Consider the following 20,556-nt stretch of genomic DNA (forward strand, 5'->3'; position numbering starts at 1 on the left):
TGTCTGTGTGACGTAAAAATCATTACGCAACGCAAGATGACATGACGTCGTCTGCAAGCAGTTGAACCTCCCTAACTATTTCCTGGGAAGCTGTTTCGTTAGAGACTAACAGATGGAAACACACAATAAGACCTATAAAGCATGTCTATACCTGAATTATCTACAATGCGCTTATATCAAAGGCCAACTACACAATAAGACCAAAAAATAGTAATGACGGAACAACACCTAAACCCGTTAGAATAAGGTCACAATGGCCTAAATGTCATCTAATTCTATGGGGATAGGTATATCGAGCGATTTATGAACCATTCTGATTATGGTCGTTTGGGCGCCGCTTTTTTGGCACTGAAACGTTTTAAGAAAAATTTTTACTAATAAAACAGCACAAAAAACACCAAAAGCAACTTCACGCGCAAGATGAACATTAGTTTCCGTTTCTGCACCCTCTGGTAAGACCCGTGTTTGATATTTGGTAAACTAAAAAGCAGTAGAATTGTCTAAAACCGACTAACGGCAAAACCTGCACTCAAAAAAACTTTAAAATTTGTTTGCAAAAAACACAACCTATTATATTGATGGAAAAGTAACGATAATTAGGATTCAGCTTTGAACAAAAACATCGTGCAAAGCAAAGTTGAGATTTGCTTGCACTACAGAAATAATAGTAACAGTTTCACCTTTCGAATTTTCTGTAGATAAAAATCTGCTGCTGTCCCTTGTACACATTATGTTTATTTCAACTGCTGTTTGTATTCAACCAGGAAGTATTTTAGTAACTTTTTACCGACGACGATATGGTTTATATGGGGGTGTTAATAGCATCACCCACTCGTGAAAGTCTTGTGGAGAAATCGAGTCTGAAGTGAAAATATTTTCAGCGCACTAATTCTAAAATAGTGTGAAAGTAAACCCCGACGACCCGACGTGTTTGTCTCTTAGATTTTTTTAAAGCGTAAGACTCAATGCCATATTGCCACTTATGACAAACGGATGTAATATGCCCACTGGAATTGCGTCAAATGATCAAAAATTTACAGCAATGACAAATGCCTTGTGCGTGCAAGCTGTGCTTTCAAAAGTTTAATTCGATAAAAGCCTATATATATGCTTCTCTCATCAACATATCTTTCAATCCTTTCACAAACAAAATTTTCTTTTTTTTTCAAAGTAATCATTAGGTTAATGCTTGGAATATTTTTTAGGTTTTCCTCAAAAATGTAATGTTGTTAGCCCTAATAGTTCATACCGATGTATTTTTTGTATAGGTCTATCTTTAACACAAATGGCATGTCGCACAACAAATTTAAAAAAATATAATAATTATAGTTGTTTGCTGGTAAGTTGATTATATTGGGTCTTATATCTGGCCCCCCAAAATGGGATTTCACTTAAGGTCAGGATTAGGATGCCTTGTGTCTTTTTCGCAGCATTCAATTAAATATAACACAGTTCAGATATAAAAAATGAATAAAAAACTTAACACGAACGTTAGCTGCATACTCTTCGTTTACCCTTTGTTAGTTGCATGGATACCATAGTTTAGGTCCGGTATAGAAGTGTGACTGTGTGTAAAGGAAATATCAAATATGTACATTTGCCGACTACTAAGCTTAATTGTATTGTTTATTCCAGGGGTGTGCAACCTTTCACACTGCCGGGCCAAATATGTGTATTCGGATAAGACCACGGGCCACTTGCATAATACATATATCTCGTCGACTACTTATTATAGTGACTACATAGGCTTGCCATTTTTTAGAAACGTAAATCCGGGACGCATATTGAAAACTGCAAATAACCTTAATGTGGACCTTATACAAAAGATTTAATGCAGGTAATTAACTTTACGGGGTTGCGGTCGTTTTATATTTTGTCAGGAGGTATTTTTCAGGGCCCTATTTTTAAGGGTGGGCTGTCTAAGTCAGTGGTCGGCAAACGCCGGTCCGCGGACCGGTACCGATCCGCGAGAAGTTGGTTACCGGTCCGTAGCAGGGTTGTCAGATTAAAATTTTGTTTAAACACGAACAGTACGTAAAACCTAAAAAGTCAAAATAATCAAATGTACCGTATTTTTATATTCAAAACACATTTACCTTCGTTTTAATATAGTCTACAACTCTATGGTTGATTGGTATGATAAAAAATCACAATACCATCAAGCTCTCGTGTATTCAAAACAACTATAGGCTAGTGTGTTGTGGCCATATGAGTTACATTGCACGTTCACAGCACCCATAATGCACATTTTTATCACAAAATCTAACTTCTAGTACTTACAGCATATCAAAAAATGGGCTCAAATATCATGTGTTTTAATTTTAAGCGTGCTCACCTTAAAGTGCAATAGAAATTCATGCAAACAATGTTTATAAACTATGTCGCATAATGAAATAATTTATTATTTTATATTTAGGCACGAAAGGTTTCGAAAAAACGTATGTGTATTAATTAGTTTTAGCCTCTATAATTTTTGACTCTATAAAAATGACAAAAAAGCCATAAGTCTAATGATTTTCTGACATCAACCACGTTAAAAAAATGATTTTCGTTTTAAAAAAAGTTATTCTGGTAAGCCTTGGACGTATGTATATCCTCTACTTTTCAGGTGTCGGTCTGTGGTTCGTACTTTTTCATATTGCCATTAATTTTTTTTGTTTGTTTTTATATTACGCGGGCTAACTATTGAAAGTGTCGTGTAGGGCCTGGGTTATTATATGTTATACAAAAGTCTTTAGCCTGTGTGAAAGCAGCATTTAATCGGATGGCGTGTTAATAAATTATCACATTTATCTGCGTGACTGTGAAACATCTAATTGTTAGTCTTCGCAAACTAAAATTTTACATTTTGTTGAAACAAAATTGTAAATAATGTGTGCTTATTTGCATTGAAACGAGTAAATACCCAACGGCTAAGAACGTCAAACATATTTTACGTAACGAAAAACAGTGACATATATCGTTAGGTAACCACTCACTAACGTAAAACCTCAAGTTGTATAGCAGCCATTGTGCGCATGGCGTGATATTCAGCAAATATGTAACCCTGGTGTCATATTGCGTCCAACATAAGTAAAATCTCGATTAAAACTGACAATTGGTTAGTATTAAAACCGACGCTTTAAATGCGAAATTTTGCGAACTCTACCTAAATTTTGCGCGGTAACAGACATCACGAAGTTTTTAAACATATAAGTCTTAAGTTGGAAACATTAAAACTTTTTTCTATTAAAGCAATCAGTGTGTTATGACTTCAATTTGATTTGTAATGCTGAAAACCTGCGACGTTTATCGATCTAGAATAACTAAACGTTAAACTTTAAGTTGTAACAGCTTGTCTAGACTAGCGTATAATATGCAAGCAATAATACCAGCACCAAAATCCGTCATACGTGAAAAAAATCCTTGAAAATAAAAATTGCTTAACGGTGACCGGTTTGCGACGGCGCTTGCTGACCTCCTTTAAAAAGTTATCTCCCAGCACCCGCCAGATAGGCCTAATATCCATTTAAATTTTTTTACTCACCACACACAAAAAAGGACCTATAGCCCCAGCAACCTCGCCCGCTGAAAAATAATTAATTTATGTTAAAAAAATTTGCTTACAGCCTTACCAACCTAAAATAAAAAGTATTCCTTTTATAGTTTGAGAAAGAATTGCTAAATGGCTAACTCAAAAATTTTTACATTTTTAACTTTTTTTTGGTAAATCTCAAATTGAAAAATCCGGGACAAATTGGTTAACCGGCCGGGACACCGGGACAAGGCTTTAAAACCGGGACTGTCCCGGCTAAACCGGGACGTATGGCAAGCCTAGACTACCACAAAGTTCATTTCGAATCAAGGAAAGTTTTTAAAATCACTTTAATGAGAGCTTTGAAGCTCGTTTGCTTTGCCAACCACCCTATCCATGTTCACTTGAATTGAAATTTTGGCAACACAAAGTCCATTCTCCAGGTGTAGGCTACATTAGTCAGATTTCATAGCCTAAATCCCAGTTCAGAAAACAAGTGTTCACATACGTAGCTTACGTTTAACCGAACAACGCCAACGACTATTGTTAACAGTTGTCTAAAAATCGTAAACCACTAAAAACACCAATAAATGTTGTTGATTTGCTTTAAAAATACAAAGTTAATGTACGACTCATAATATAAATATTACGACTATATTTAATACTTATTTGGGGGGCCGGATATAAGAATAAAATTAAAAAAGGCCTAAATATAATATGATTTTTTTTTTTGCATTCTTAAAGCTACAAATTTTCGTAGCTGTATTTACTTATTTATATCGAAAGGTTTGCGGTAAAAAAGCTACTTTTTAGCTGCGCAGAGATTTTTTTTTCACAACTAACATGAACATTAAAAATGATTGGAAGTCAATTAAATTTCATAAAAGCGAAAAAGATCAAACGCCCATTTTGTATTATGCTATTGCGATATAAACCATAAGTAACTATATTCAAAAAAATTGCAGCGTACAGTGTAATCCACATGTTTAACTTTCACACCACTTGTACCGTACCCTTTCCGCAACAGCATCCAAAACACATTTTGGAGTTTTATTTTGTTAACAGGTCACATTACTTTGGACTTACGTCCGCTCTCTCTGCTTCCGTTAACTATCCAATTTCGATAGATTTTTCACTCATTATTATGAACAAACTAGTAACTAACTGTTACCAGCTACTACAGCGATTGTTCCATGGTTTGTTTAAGTAAAAACAATAGCACAAAAAAAAGGATATCGTTTAAAGCGATTTTAATCGTGGAGGAATTAGAATTTGCTTTACGGTCAAAATGACCATTGGCGGTTATTTAAGGTAAATCATTTCCCACTTCATGCTGTGGTTATTCTAATAACCCCAAATTTACTTGCTATGTAAGGTGATCTAAAATTAGGAACAGTCAGGAAGTTTCAGTACCGCTACTGTAATAGTTATACGTCTGAATGTTTTGTGGTGCGAGCCAAAAAAACAAAGCACGTCGTGGGCCACACCTTTTTGTCTCCGCGGGTCGCATTTGGCCCGCGGGCCGCAGGTTGCACGAATAAACTTTATTCCATCACAGAAGGTCAAGTAGAAGGGAAGCGATAAGAGAGACCATTAAAGTCAGGTCTGTCCTTGACGAGAGACAGAGCCTTCCTTGAACGAAGAGAGTAGATACAGAGCATATTAGCAGATGCAAGAAGAATGCGTTGATACAACACAGCAGGAGTAGGAACTCTGCCGTTATAAACACACCTTTACAGAGTGACTATACATGTGCATATAAAGGCTGCAGTTTAGCCAGCAGTTAAACAGCACTGGTCTAATGAATCGAATGTTATGTTTGGCAGGTGTTAACTCACTTCATTGCTAAGGGCAATTTAATGGGACTGCAAACCTTGAAATATAAATATATAAAATATTTAATACTCGTTTGTCCTGAGAGTTATCCAGTTAAAAGGTCATGTTTCCATCGGTATTGCTAACTCTTTGTCTCATGAATGCCTCGTTTGCTAACTTTTAGTTGGCTGCAATTTTTGTTGCACATTTGTCGTTTGCGCACAATTGAAAGCTTATTTCGAAGATTTGCATTTATTTTTGACACGACCCCTCAAACAGAATTCCGAGATCAATTCCCGCTCAGCTTTAATTCCTTTTGTATTCAACTGAACAGAGTTTAGATCTAGAACAGATTTTACAATAAGAAGTTCGATAGTGCTAAACATAGTCTACGCAAATACTGTAAATGCGTAGGTATATAACATTTAAATTCAGCTAACCAAAGGTAGCCTATTATATATAAGTATATGTCAGTAAGTTTGTATTTACCGAAGTAATAACTAAGAACTCTTTCTAGTTAACCAATCAAGAATGTGGCCCTTGGGGTCTCTTATTATAGTTGGCTATACCTGCGTCCTAGCGGATATACAAAATGAACTAAAAATCGTTGTTCTTTTCGCTATTAGGACTATTGTTAACAGTTGTCTAAAAATCGTAAACCGCTAAAAACACCAATAAATGTTGTTGATTTGCTTTAAAAATACAAAGTTAATGTACGACACATAATATAAATATAACGACCATATTTAATTCATTATTTGGGGGGCCGGATATAAGAATAAAATTAAAAAAGGCCTAAATATAATATGATTTTTGAAAGATAGCTGTAAATATGGTGACATCTAGGGAAAAGTGAGGTTGACCTTCAGGTGTGTTTATTAATCAACAGATTCTAAAATAAAAGCAAAACATAAATAAGGGGTATTTTTACTCATTTTTTTCGGTTTGTTGGCCGTATTCCTCCCAGGTTTGTTGTACAACTTTGTTAGGGGTATATCCATAGTTTTTTGAATAATACAACATAAATCTAAATAATTACTTAAACAGTGTTTGTCAACCCAATGAGTGGCGCGCCTAAATTGAGTGGCGTTTAATTTGCTTGCCTCGCCAACTGCAGTTGTCCACATGGTTACATTTATAGGGATTAATCTGAACGATATTTCAGCAAAATATTATAGTGGGGCGCTATCTGCACTGGCATGCATACGATAGGTAGACGTGAGATTTTTGGCACAGATGTTCATTTTGGCGTTTTATTTTGATTTTTTCACGGACCTAACTTGATTTCTGTGTACTTCCCCTCCGCATAACCCCCTAAACCCCTAAACCCCTAAACCCCTAACTCTTGGATTACGCAAAATTCGCTGTGCTTGGTCTCATACAAACCAGAATGAAAAATATTTCTAAAAATATATTTTTTTTAATTTTATGACGTATAATTTTAAAAAGTTATTAACGTTTTGATAACGTCTTCGTTAAAAGTCATAAATACGTCAAATTTCTTTCGTAAACTCCATTTTAGCTTATTATAATCACTTTTTAATAGATTTAAAATAGCATTTTGGTTTTTCAGAATTAGAAAAATGTTCCACTCAAGCTATGACGTCATAATGACTTCACAATTTTTTCGTATTTTACGCATTTAGGAAAAAAGAGATTCATTACTGTGTAGAAATCCTAATATAGAATGTAAAAAGCAATAAAATGCAACATAATTACCTTTATGACGTAACAAATAGATCAATTATGAAACAATTAAAAATGCATTTGACAGTCAAGCTTAAGCTTTAATTGCCAAAAAAATTGTGCAATTTCGACAACCGATGTCGTCACTATGACGTCATAATTCGACTGAAGATGTAAAAAAATCCAGTAAACAAAAACGCGAAATCAAATCTATAAAAGTTATACGAGTGAGAGGATATCTTGATTAATAAGACGAAATTCCTATTCAAGCGATCAAGTCAACAAAACGTAAATTAGCCATCACTTTGAAATTATACGTCATAAAATTAAAATAAATATATTTTTGGAAATATTTTTTATTCTCGCTTGTTTGAGACCAATCGCAGCTAATTTTGCTGAAGCTAAAATGTAGGGGTTTATGGGGTCATACGGGGGGGGGGGGGGGGGGGGGTAAGTACACCGAAATCAAGTTATGTCCGGGCAAAAAGATAAAACGCCAAAGTAAACATCTGTGCCAAAAACCTCCCGTCTACCTATTGTTTGCATGCCAGAAGTTTTTTTGACACATAGCTCTGTAGAGGGCATGATTTATTACCGACTAAGAACCTTTGTCTCCCCCACTATTATAAAGAGAAGAGAATTTGTTCGCCAAAGCTTTGCTGATAAATTTAGGCTTAGTATTTGGATCGACAGCAAAAAGGCTTGGAGCACTATCATAAAAATACCAATGTTTTCTATGAAACCAGAGACCCGTCTTGCAACAGTATTGGTCAAACCAAAGAGATTATTATCAAACACAGTTATAATTTATCTAGTCTTTTGATGACGTCACCTTTTGTTTGCCATTTCGCTATATTTAAAACAACATAATTTAGTAGTGCAGGAGTAAACAAATTATAGAAATTTATTTTTTCAAATAAATAGAAATATTTTGCCAAATGCGATATTCAATGTTTTAACGTCATCGTGACATTAAACGTTTTAAATACATAAGATGTTTTACACGCTACGCACTCTGAAAAGAAGTTAAACCACGGAGAGGACCAGCCTCCTACACTGTCTATTATATACGTTTTGACAATGTGAAATTTTTTTAGTAAACCGAGAAAAACATGATACGATCAGTCGATGATGGTCTGTTTCGCGTTTGTACGAACTGCAGAAGAACACGTTGTAAAACCGGTTTAGCAACGAATTAAAACAGCCTGTGTGGTGGCATTTTTTGCGAGTGGGAAAAGGAAATGGCATGTAATAAATAGCACAAAATAGATTTTATTACGTTTAACGAATGAACATACTTTGAATAAAAAAACCTAAATTTATATCGTTGGATTTTTTTTAAAATATATGCGTTACTAATAATTATTTGAGTCGCTTTACTTGCACTCAAACGGTAAATACTGTTAATTTGCATGTTCATGCTTTTTGGGTTAGTTTAAGAAACATGTAAATGTTGTACTTGCATAGAAAACACAATTTATCAAAGACGATTGACTTTCCAGAAGTATAGAAATTAACTGTGTTCAATTCAAAGGCAACTTTTTTATTTTGCTATAGAGACAACAAAAATCTTTTTTGGTAATTCAAAACTAATTTTGATTAATTAAAGAGTTTGAAACAATGGCTTTAAGGCCAGTTGTGTTTAGTGGACCATCTGGAACAGGAAAAAGCACACTGTTATCTCTTTTGTTCAAGGAATTTCCCAATACCTTTGGCTTCAGTGTATCACGTAAGTGTCCGGCTTGAAATCTGTACTCTGTACAAATTCAACCAAAGCAATTTGTGTACAAACTCGAATTAGTAACTTACACACCTAAAGTTCAATAAAAGCTGAATTGGGCGCTGGTCTAGAATTCTACCACAACGAAACACCTTTTGGGTTAGGGTGCGGGTTAGCGTTTGGGTAAAGGTGGGTCAAGTATTATTATTAAATAAAGAATATAATTATACTTCACCCACCCACACCCAAACGCTAACCCGCAACCTAACTCAAATTTTGTGCGTTGATTTTAGAACTGTGGTAGGATTCTAGACCAGCGCCCTGAATTGTGCTAGATTGCACACCTGCACACTCCAAAATTTGAAGCTGCACAGTGCAACTGGCTTGGTTAATAAATGTTAAATAAACTTTTAAGTACTGTGTTTCTCATTTTTTGTTAAAGATACAACAAGGAAACCACGACCAGGTGAAGAAGATGGCAAACACTACCACTTCACCACAATTGATGACATGCAGCAAGAAATAGAGCAGGGAAAATTCATTGAACATGCAAAGTTCTCTGGCAATTTATATGGTACCAGGTAATAGAACCTCCTTTACTATTTTTCTATTTATTGGCATGTGGATTAATACACCGGGTTAGTGGGTTGCGGTTCCAGTTAAAGTAATTTTTCAAGTTTGTTGAATCTTCAAATTATTTCATTAAATCTAAAAACCATGCTGCTTTTAAAAGAGTGCAATCTTTGTTTTTCTAACTCAAAATTCTTGTTCTGAAAATACTGTTTTGTTCAGGATTTTACCTAACCTTTCATGTTAAAAAATCTTTTGCAGTTTAAAAGCTGTGCAAGATCTTCTTGACATGAAAACAATTTGTTTGCTGGACATCGATGAGCAAGGAGTTAAAAGCATTAAGAAGACTGAAATCAACCCTCTCTATGTTTTTGTTGCACCACCCTCCCTGAAGGTTTGTTAAAAATTAAAAAAAATGATTTTTGTGTTGTAGCACAATCTACAGCAAGTTTGCACATGTGAGCGCCCTATGTGTGCTTTTATAAAAAGGCAAATAGGAATACTGATTAGAGACTAGATAATTCTAGTTATCTGGTTCAATAAATTTAGATATTTTTAATCTAAATAATAGTGTGGATTACTTTTGAGATTTTTTCTAGTCCTAAACTAATTTGGGAAAACAGAAACGTTCCAATATTAATTCTTATTTAATTAGAAAAAACTGAAAAAATGCTTGGTTTCCAAGTCTGTTTGTGATGCTTACAAATGTGTCAAATAAAACGTTTGGAATGCTGCTTATTTTGCCTTGTAATGATGTTTGCTGTATGTTGCAAATCAAAACTACTTATATTTCTTAAGGTTTTACGATCAAGATTGGAATCACGAGGAACTGAAACTGCTGAAACAATTGAAAAGCGAATGGCGACTGCAATATCTGCTATGGAATATAGTATGTGACATTATCTAATTAAGACCTATTTTGTATTGTAAAAGCACTATTTATCGTAATTGCAAAAAAATATATCGAAGTGTGAAGTAAGCAACCAGATTTGATTAAAATGTTTGTAAATTACTAGTGCCAACAGTTAGATTTCTTTTCACATAATATTTGATTAAAATGTTTGTAAAGTATAAATGCCATTAGCTAGATTGTCACAGAATAAATATTTTCATGCATTTTTTCATGTTTATTTATACTTGCCTTGTGTTTCAAAGGTAAAGAACCAGGTGTCTATGATGTTACAATCGTGAATGACAAACTAGATCAAGCTTACCAGGAATTACGCTGCTTTCTCTTAAAGGTAACTTTGTGTGATCTGGATTATTAGTTGAGATGTGCTACTTGTGAGCTAACAATGCCTTCATTCACAATAATAAAAATTATATGTTTTATTTATGTTTAATATACATTAAATATTGAAAAGTATTGGCTGACACAAAAATGCAAATACTGTCTGTATAGTTTTTGTGTAGCAGTTTTATGAACCTAAATGCTTAAAGCCTGGCAAATTAACTGCATCAATGGTGAATCGTAAATGATAGCTAGAATTAAGAATATTTTACACAACTTGCCAATTATTCTATAGCATTTGTAGTTGCAATTCAAATAAATAGATTGACACTTGTACTTTAAAGCAATTATGATCCTAAATTTTGCTTTATAATCAACTACAAGTTTAAAATTAAACTGTTGAAAAATATTTGTTCATAGTTAACTTTTAAAATGTGCTTATTGAAACAAAGTAATTCCATCATATGTAATCATGATGTTATTTCTATGGTAGCCATTGCAAGCAAACGTTGAGAACTTGAGTCTAGTGGTTTGCCCATTTTGATGTATTTAGTCCACCTTCTTAACCAAGCACGATAACTTGTGTTATTTTAAACCAAGTATGTATTAGGCTTGGATTTAAATAATTTTAAATATGTACTTCCATGTAAAATGCCTTGAAGATTTTTTTGACCTAATTTCTCAAAATTAAAAGTAAGAATCTCTATGGTAAAGGTTTAACATAATGCATTTCTAATCTACAATCAACTTTTAAAAAATACAAAGATTCTTTGTCCAATCTGATGTACTTTTTGTTACAGTCAAGTTATATATATCAGATTTTTGTAAAGAAAAATTATTTGTAAAAATATAGAAGTTAAAAGACATCCATAGAGTGTTTACAAAAAAAAAATAGGTTGTATGTATTTGTGTGTGTCAAAAATAGGAACGCAACCAGTTAGCATGAATATAAGTTTTATTAAATGAAAGTCTGAATATTTGTAATATCTGAATATTTTATCAAATGCTTTGTTTTGTATATATCTTTGGCAGTTCAATAGTTTAGATTCAGATTTAAGCAGTTTTTAAAAAAAGTAAAAAAAATGTTATAGCGGAGCAATTATGTGCAGTTGTAACAGAATAGAAAATTGTTGATGTGTGCGCTCTGTGCATTACATATGTAGACAGGAAATAGGTCAATATATCACTGAATTCTCATTGCATTGTCTGTTTCCCATAGGTAAGTGTTAAAAGCGTCTAAAATTCTAGACTGCATTTTTTGTGGTTTGTAAATGGATTACTTATGCTTTGATAATAAAAATGGAAATTTGAAATGTTGTGTTCTGTCGCAAGTGCATTCTTTAACAGTCCTAGTTTGGAATATTTCTTAAATAAATGTGTTGTTTATGGCTTCTGAGGTGTCTTCATTATCAAGGAAAAATATGTAATCCTGTATCCAATAAATCTGAAAACTTTGCATTCCAAAAATAAACCTCTTCGGTATAATGAAATTATTCATGTTTGGTTAAATTAAATGCCATCTATTGTTGGTAGAGAAACTGACTACTACGTCTTTAAAATTTAGCTTAAGGTATTTTTGTTGTACTTAATAGAATTCATTTTTAAACTGCTATTGAAATTCAACACCATTTACTTTTTCTTTCATGCGAATATTAGATAGGTCTGTTTCTTTAAATTAAATTATAAACATTTTTAAATAAAGAGCAGTTTTCAGCCTACTTATTTGCTAAAATATTTTCTCTACAATTCCATCATTTTCTCTACAATTCCAATACTAGCTGTTGGATATTTTTAGTTTATTTGTTTTAAACGATTGTGTTGCATGAGAATCTGAACTATTATGTTAGTGCGATTTTTAAGTGGTTGTTTCTTGCTGTTAAGGGAAACTATGTGCATCCCTTAAACTTTTCCTGAGTGTTTTGTCAGAAGAAATGTTTTTAGTGTCATTTATGTTGAACTAAATGCAAAACATTGTTTTTGTTATAGGAAATACAGCTGGATATGTGAATGGTGGAACACTGGAATTTGTCCGTTTTATTTTGTTGTCCAATACATAGTTTTTGGTTTTGTGCAATAATCAAGTGATATGTAAATTCATTTTCTATTATTGGCGTTAACCTACACATGTATTGAAATAGTATTCTATTACATAGTGACTGAAAAACAAATATTTGTACGTTTTTTTGGTTCATGATTTGACATATGTCTTTGATCTCACTAAACTTTTATATGGTTTTGTAAGATAAATTAACAATACCAAGGTAGTTAATGTAAAAACATGGTTGTTTATTGTTCTGTTTTTTAAGTCTGCTGTTATTAAGGTTTATGCTGTACTTTAATAAATCATTTAACTCCTCCATGAATGAATAATTAGAATATGCCTGTTATTTGTCAGAGCTGCTATTTTGTACAACCCACTATATTTATTTTACATATGTTGTTTTTATTGTCTTTATATTTCTGGTTTTAATGTTTTTAATACTACTTTGGGATCTGTATTGTTGTTAGTGCTATTTTTTGCTCTTTTGAATTGTATTGATTAGCAGATTTTGTTATAATAATACAGGCTATATTACATGGCACTGCATCCTGCCAACAAAACAATGTGTCGTTTTGTGCGAAGCATGTTAATCTCTTATAATCGCTATGGTGCATTTGTTCAAAACTAATCCCTATAAGTCCTTAATCCGAAACATGTGATTGTGTTACAACCAGTCTATTACTCAAAGTATTATGTTGTATAATCTCGGTGAAAATTGCTTTCTTAATTGTATTTTGTGATTAATGTGTTACAATAAAGTTTATTAAAAACAAGTTGCTAATTTATTTATAGTTATTATTATGTCTTTATATTTGTTTAGTTTAAGCTATGTTTGTTTAGTTTTTAGTTAAAAACTAGTAATAAAGTTGTACTCAGATTAGGTAGCATTTGTATAGGAAAAGTGGAACTGCAAACTGGTCAAAATTTACTATAGTAGCATACAATATGTGACCTAGGAAGGTTAGCTAGGTATGTAAATAAATTAAGCCTTAATAGTTGTGTTATTATTCAATTTTACACGTTTGTTATAAAAAGTAGTATTTTAAAACAGCAGTTGATGTACAATACACTTGCTTCACAAAATCTGACTATCTCTAAGTTAACTTCAAAGCAAATGAAAATGTCTACCTTTAAGAGAGAATAATATATCAAATTTCATATCAACAGCAATATCCTTCTCTTACAAGTCAAGAAGTGGCCACATCAACAGAAAACGATGATGGTCCTAGTAGCACAGCTGTTTCTGAAGAAGCAAAGAATGAAGATGACACTAAAACCAATGTGACTACCGAACAAAGTACATCTGTCAAAGACAGTAATAAAGAAATGTCAAAAACCGATGTGGTTTTGCCACTAGCAGAACCTAGTATGGAAACAACGATGAGCAACAATGAAAGTATCACAGACATATCACTCAGTCCGGTGAAACTGCGGGTTGACCCGGACGACGATATTCCCGCAATCATGAAAGTAGATGCCACAATAGATGTTAGTGGTAATGGTGTGGTGACCAGTGAAAATCAAAACAGTAGTGTAATTGTGACTCGGCAGTCCTCAGTAATTAACATGGAGCCAGAGCCTGCAAACGAATCTTCTGCTGTGTGTGGTGATGCAACTTGGGGTTCATGTTTAATCTTGTAAGTTGAACTTCCAAAGAATTCATGGGCACCAACGTATCACATGGCACATTCTTTATTAAGTTATTTTTTTACCTGATTGCTGTTTTTATTTGTATATTGCTTTTCTTTGGGGTATATATTCTAATTAGTTTCAAAACTATTTACATGTTTTAAACTTTCTATGACTTAACAGTTAAAAGTTGTATTATATAATTCATGGAATCAAACAAACTGACAGTTTTTTATCTAACATATGCAGTTTTTGTATTGGAGCACTTAAAGTTACTTGTCTGGTACTAACTTCTGCATTGTGAGTCAGAAATTGTTGTACATTGTGAATAAGCATTTGGTTTACTTTCTGCATGTCATAATAATTGATTTAAAAATAAGTTCCTCAAAACAGTATTTTAATTTTTACAAATGCTTTAGGACTCCCTATCACTTTTGCAGTTTTGTTTTTTTAGTATGCTGCCTTTTACTTTACAAGTAAGTGATGTAGCATGGTTACTGCTTGGTATTTGTATTACAATAATGTTTATGTATATATTTTGTTGGTGCATATATTTTATTACAATTTTATGGTCATACATTTTTATTCTCTATTTAATTATTGTGATTGTATTGTACTAGCACAAATCTATGAACTGATTGTTATTGTCTTTACATCGTATAATGTTGAGCTTTTATATGCTCTTAAACTTTTATGCAATTTAAAGACTCCACTGCTCTTATTATCATGTTAAATAAAGGGACCAAATTTGTGAGTTCTTGTTGTTATGAATTTTGGATTGTTTTCTAAAATACTTGTCAGCAGAAACAGTAAACTTGTAGTGTAATAATATAAAGTAACTTTGTATACATCACCTTTTTTAAAATAACTTAAGTCTAAGTCGATTCTTTTTGAATAAATAACAAGTCCAGTCATTATTAGAGCAAGTCAAGTCCTTGTCAGAAAAATGTAACGTTTAAGTATTAAAACTGATAAACTTGGTTGGTTATGAGTAGGGCGATTATATTTTGACCTAAAAAACTAAAAAAATTGATTTATCGGGAATTCATTGGTTTTTATACAGTGTATTTTGGTATATAGAACTAGATTAGTGTTACGTGCTGTCGTGGTGTCGTTAATCAGTTATTTTTTTATGTTTTACTGAAGACGGGTGGAACACAATTGAGTTATTTTTTGGGATTATGCAACACTTTTGAAAATGCTTAGTTGATATTTTTGACATGGCAAAAAGATAAACAATTGTAAATTATAAAATGACAACCTACCGTATTAATCAAAGTACAAAATTGCAAAATGTTAAATAGATCAAATTGTAATGCATACATTTTGTTAATGGCAAAATGGCAATGTTGTTGTAATAAAATTAAAAGTGAACCATTTGCACTTTTAAATTCTGTTTTATGGTTATCCTTGAATAATGGTCTAACCGAGTAAGGGTAGCTGGTAGAGAGAGGGTCAGTTTTCACAGGGGTTGGCATAGTGACGTCCCAGTTAAGTTAGCAACTTTAACCTAAGCAGGTTGTGCGAACTTATAAAAAATAAGTGTAATACTTATCATTACCAATACACAGCATAAATCTAATCAACAAAACGGTAAACACTGATAATTAGGTCATAATCATGTAACAATTCAGTCTAACAATGTAAAGCATTGTTGTTAAATTTTTATGAGCAGCAGCTCCCTTAAAAAGGCTGTCACCAACTTGTGACCATTTGTTCGCGTTTTAGAATAATATGTTAATTAAGAGGCTGAAGACCATGGTTAAGAAATGCTGCTGTAGAGTGCCCTGAAGTGCAAAATCACAGATAACTATAACTAAAACTGAAAAGTTTGTCTGAAATTCCATCTAAATTTAAGGCCAGTGGTTTTGTAAGCTCAATGCAAACGACAGTATAAGATGCATCAGTTGACAATCCAAAATCGATTTAAATTGTGCTGGCTCAACTTTACCTGTTTGTACAAAACACTAAAATAAAACAGTCGTACAGCACTAAACTTTGTTAGATGAATGACGCATATTTACAGGGCCATTTTTATTTTTCATTCAAGGCATTTTAAACGAAAATATACCTCAATAGACATCTTTTTATAGACAGGTGTCTTTGAAAAAAATAAAAACGGATATATTGATATTTTATAACAATCATGGTTTCATATAGCAAGAGCCTACATATTAGTAATATTATTTTAAAATGTCCTAAAGTAACAAAAGTGCTTAAACATTACAAATATTTAAAAAATAGGTTTTTTACTTTTTTGTATACATTTCTGAAATCAACGAAATATAAATTTTCAAGACCAGCAGCGATTTCATCACATACTAAATATTAAGCTAATAACAAGAGGTTAGCGTTCAGTTTTAAAACATAGACAAACAATTATGTGAAAAAATGTGGCGCAACAAATAGGTCAAGTCTACCGCAAGAGTACTGACACAAATGTTACAAAAAAGACTATGATCGCACTGCACCAGTTGAAAGTTTTCCTTTCACCTTTGAAAACCTGGTGTACAAAAGGGTATTTTAATTAGGTTTATGTTGGTTTTCCTAGAAATGTAGTTTAACCTAACTGGTGTGGTTCTTACATGACCATGTGAAGTTACCTTTAATTTAGTTTAGGGTTAAGTAAAAGTACTTTTAGGTAAAAGACTCTGTCTTAAATTTAAGTAAGATTTGTCTCAAATATCTAGTTCAGTGGAGTTTTAAAAGATACACACCTGCTTAACTTAAAAGGCACTTTATCTTCTACATTGTCCTTTAATTTCCTTTGTTGGTAAACAATAGGTTTCAGCTTTCTTCTGGGCTGTTCTTTTTTCGAAATAGACTGCTGGTACTCAGTCAGATTTTGAAAACCTAGACAAAACACAATGGTATTGTTTTGTTGTATTTTATATGTTAAATAAATCCAATTGCAATGCTGTAAAAAAGAAGAAAGAAAATATGTTTTTTATGTTGAAATGATTTACCTATCTTCATAATATTGGTATATTGTAAAAGCCAAAACTTTGACTATGTGTTTGAATATTTTACCTTTGTGGGGAGATGCATTGATGACTTTCATTGTCTTTTTCGGTACTCCTGTATGCTCTTTTATCCACTCATTACCATATCCTCCACTAAGTAGCTTATCAAACTCAACCTCTTTTCTGTGTGATTTTCTAAATCCAAAAAAAAAATCAACAAGCTTATTAAGAGAGCAGCGTCATAAATTTTACAAAGCATCAACAAACCAAATTCATTTTTTGGTTTGTCAAACAGTTTGACTTACTTGTTGGATATGGGTGGAAGTTTCAACTGACCATCATTGGTAATAACATTCTAGAAAAATACAGTGAAATAATTTAAATTGCCAACAAACTGTAAATTTATGCTGAAAAAAAAACTGCAAAAAATGTTTATTGTTACACATACAAAAAAGCATGTTTGTCATTATTATAAACTTTACCTATTGAACACATATACTCTGTTTTGTCACATCCAGCAGTATTAGTTGTTGTATATTTGTTTTAAATAACACAAATTTTATTATTGTGGTATGTTTCTTTAATCATAAGAAAACAATTAAAATTCCCCAAAACAATTGTGTTTCAAAAGCTTAGATTTAACAACAAAATCAGTTTTACATTTTGTCCCTCTGTGTGAAACGGTGCTTCTTTTGTTTCGTATTTTTTCTGAATTCGTCTGCGTTCTTGAATTGCTGCCCCTAGGTCGACTTTAGCTGGCTCTTGTTTGTGGGGTTCATCATCAAAACATGGCTCATGAACCATGTATTCTGGTGGGTTCCAACGTCTTTCTGCTAAACTATTTGAAAAAGCGTCCTGTTAAAAAGTTACAAAATGTGGCACATGACATCATATGTGTACAACAAATAACAGTGATTTGTACCACACAAAAATATTATGAAAAAAAACAACAATAACTTAACAGCTATATACATCACTATTAATTTTGTTAAAACCTCTGTCTTCTATATGACTTTTCATAGTCATATAAGCTGTGATATATGTCTTATTAGAGTAGATAAATTAAAACAAGTCGGTTAATCACAGTGCTTATCCACAACTAATGATGTTAGAGAGACAATAATTTATTTGTACAGATGCTTGTTGGAATTTATGTACTTTGCTTTATAGTTGGTTCACATTTTATTTTGACCATGGTTGTTTTACCTGAAATTGTTTCTAAGTTGTAGGCAAACTATGAGAAAAAATGGAAAGTTTCTCATGCTTAAATATAAATATGGTCACAAATAATTCAGTTTCTGGTGGTTAAGTTTTTTTCTAGTGTTATGTTGTAATGAAATTTTAATACAGATTTTTTTGATAAATGCCATAGTGAATTCCAGAATACTGAACATACATTTTCTTTTCTTCTTCAGTACTCATAGGAGTGTGATCAAACCAATCAACACGAGGATATGCACGAGGTCCGTCATCTTTCTCATACTGCCAAAAAAAATGAATGGGTAATTCAGCAATGTGGTAATTTTGCATTTTCTGTGAGTGTTGCTCTGTTGTGCAGGCCTTTAAATGGTATATTTACAAGACAATCATAATGTTATCTAACCTAAGGGCATTTTTTTTTATACAAATAGGAAAAGTTGTTACATATGAATGTTGTAAAGTTAACTTGTCTGTTCTTGAAAAATTGCATACCATTCATTTTTTTTATTTGGTGCAATTTTTTATGTGAATTTTCTTAAATTTTGCGAATGTGAATGTCCATTGCATTCTTGGCAGATATTATGACGCATACCTGCTGAGCTTTTATTTATTTTTATATTTTTTTTCTACCTGTGCATTAAATATCAATAAATTCTTTCTTCCTCCCTGCTTGGCAAGTTGAATGTATTTGGAGTCTGTGTCCTTAATCCATTGGCGACTAAAAAAGACAAAAAAGTCATTGTTTAGACCAGTGGTTGTCAAACTTTTTTAGAAAAATTACGCAACGATCCTCTAGCAATTTTGTTTTACTGAACTTGGTCGACGGTCCCCTTAAAAATAAACACAAAATAACACGTTGTTTTTAATGGTATCAATGAGATGAGCTTTTTTGCTATAAGCTCTGCTATGTTTGGTTCCTCTCTAAAGAATCACTTTATTTGAGTGAAGCAATCACAGACAGTTTTGTAACCGTGACTGTACAGCCCATAGTGGCAGAGGAAAAAATTGTCATTAGAACAATACAAAATTGTCATTAGAACAATACAAAATTGTCATTAGAACAATACAACACTATGACACTGGTCCAGAATCCTACCACAACGCACATTTTTGGTTTAGGGTGCGGTTAGCGTTTGGGTTAGGGTGGGTTAAGTATTAAATAATAAATTTAATAATACCCACCCACACCCAAACGCTAACTCACACCCTAACCCAAATAATGTGCATTAATTTAGAAACTGTGCAAGGATTCTAGACCAGTGCCAAAAATTGTTTACAATACTGGCCTTTAGGTCACCAATTTTTTTTAATTATTATTATTATTATAGGGTGGTATGCAATGTAAATCTAACTGCGAGGTTGAACAGTTAATGACAATTTTGCAGATTAGAACACACTTGGTTTAATATTGGCAACTTTTTTTTGTATTTTAGGTTTCGGCGCTGGTCTAAAATCCTACCACAGTTCTAAAATCAACGCACAAAATTTGAGTTAGGGTGCGGGTTAGCGTTCGGGTGTGGGTGGGTCAAGCATTATTATATTCTTTGTTTAACAATAATACTTGACCCACATTAACCCAAACGCTAACCCGCACCCTAACCCAAATGGTGTTTCGTTGTGGTAGGATTCTAGACCAGCGCCCAGGTTTCTCCTAAAATCCAACTGATAAAACATAAGATTCCATGTTGGGAAGATAAAATAACTGTTGATACTTCCTTAAGTCGGCTGATAATGTTGAACAAGCATTTGGTTTTTCCCACCGTACTAAAGCTTAATGATTAGTGAAATGATGCAAGTTTTGGCATACAAAGAGGTATCAACATACTTGGTGCCGGTTTCACGTTGCATAGCTTCCAAATCCAAATCGTCAGGTGCGGCCAACATTGGTATTTGAGAGGCTGGGGGAACCGGCTGTTTTTCTCCCCTCGTCTTTTGTAACGGGGCGTGGTAGAACCAGTCTTGGCCACCGCCTTTCGACAGCATTGTTGTTATACGGTTTTATGAATTGCAGCAGGCTATATCTGCAAATCTATTAGTCAAAATCAACAACGTTATTCTTTACGTTACCATAGTGTTGCGTGCTGCCGTGATTACTCATGCGCGTCATGGTATCCGCACTTAACCATGTTTATTTATATTTCTGAAACTTTAGTGTCCCTATAATTTATATTGTCGTTTACGAACTAA

The 20,556-nt window shown here is 32.9% G+C and overlaps 2 protein-coding genes across 4 annotated transcripts; one reads left to right on the forward strand and one right to left on the reverse strand.

The window, feature by feature from the left end:
* The first annotated feature begins 8,577 nt into the window (after positions 1-8,577).
* Positions 8,578-18,849, forward strand: LOC146133446 (guanylate kinase-like). Of its 3 annotated transcripts, none has more exons than XM_083397919.1 (6): positions 8,578-8,744; positions 9,178-9,316; positions 9,567-9,699; positions 10,104-10,194; positions 10,461-10,546; positions 18,585-18,849. In XM_083397919.1, exons 1-6 carry the CDS (start codon positions 8,636-8,638, stop codon positions 18,591-18,593), a joined length of 567 nt encoding a protein of 188 aa, XP_083254045.1. In that variant the 5' UTR covers positions 8,578-8,635; the 3' UTR covers positions 18,594-18,849. The 3 variants fall into 3 exon arrangements, with proteins under 3 accessions (XP_083254045.1, XP_083254043.1, XP_083254044.1); XM_083397917.1 differs by lacking the exon at positions 18,585-18,849 and adding an exon at positions 13,745-14,960; XM_083397918.1 differs by lacking the exon at positions 18,585-18,849 and adding an exon at positions 12,523-13,532.
* LOC146133447 (uncharacterized protein C7orf57-like) lies at positions 16,596-20,395 on the reverse strand. Its single transcript, XM_083397920.1, has 8 exons — positions 20,195-20,395; positions 19,000-19,087; positions 18,566-18,651; positions 17,830-18,007; positions 17,475-17,524; positions 17,237-17,364; positions 16,924-17,059; positions 16,596-16,709 (listed from the first exon to the last, which is right to left on the reverse strand). Exons 1-8 carry the CDS (start codon positions 20,350-20,352, stop codon positions 16,661-16,663), a joined length of 873 nt encoding a protein of 290 aa, XP_083254046.1. The 5' UTR covers positions 20,353-20,395; the 3' UTR covers positions 16,596-16,660.
* Between the last annotated feature and the right edge of the window lie 161 nt (positions 20,396-20,556).

The sequence above is a fragment of the Ascidiella aspersa genome, chromosome 9, assembly GCF_963924565.1.
Source record: "Ascidiella aspersa chromosome 9, kaAscAspe10.2, whole genome shotgun sequence".
Lineage (NCBI taxonomy): Eukaryota > Metazoa > Chordata > Ascidiacea > Phlebobranchia > Ascidiidae > Ascidiella > Ascidiella aspersa.

Excerpts from the sequence above, each read along its gene's own strand:
- LOC146133447 (XM_083397920.1), bottom strand. The coding sequence starts at position 20,352 with ATGCTGTCGAAAGGCGGTGGCCAAGACTGGTTCTACCACGCCCCGTTA. Across the intron at positions 18,008-18,565 it reads ACTGAAGAAGAAAAGAAAAT|TTTAGCAGAAAGACGTTGGA; the intron begins GTATGTTCAGTA and ends TTTTTCAAATAG. Across the intron at positions 17,525-17,829 it reads TTCACACAGAGGGACAAAAT|AATGTTATTACCAATGATGG; the intron begins GTAAAACTGATT and ends GTATTTTTCTAG.
- LOC146133446 (XM_083397917.1), top strand. The coding sequence starts at position 8,636 with ATGGCTTTAAGGCCAGTTGTGTTTAGTGGACCATCTGGAACAGGAAAA. Across the intron at positions 8,745-9,177 it reads CTTTGGCTTCAGTGTATCAC|ATACAACAAGGAAACCACGA; the intron begins GTAAGTGTCCGG and ends TTTTTGTTAAAG. Across the intron at positions 9,317-9,566 it reads GGCAATTTATATGGTACCAG|TTTAAAAGCTGTGCAAGATC; the intron begins GTAATAGAACCT and ends AATCTTTTGCAG.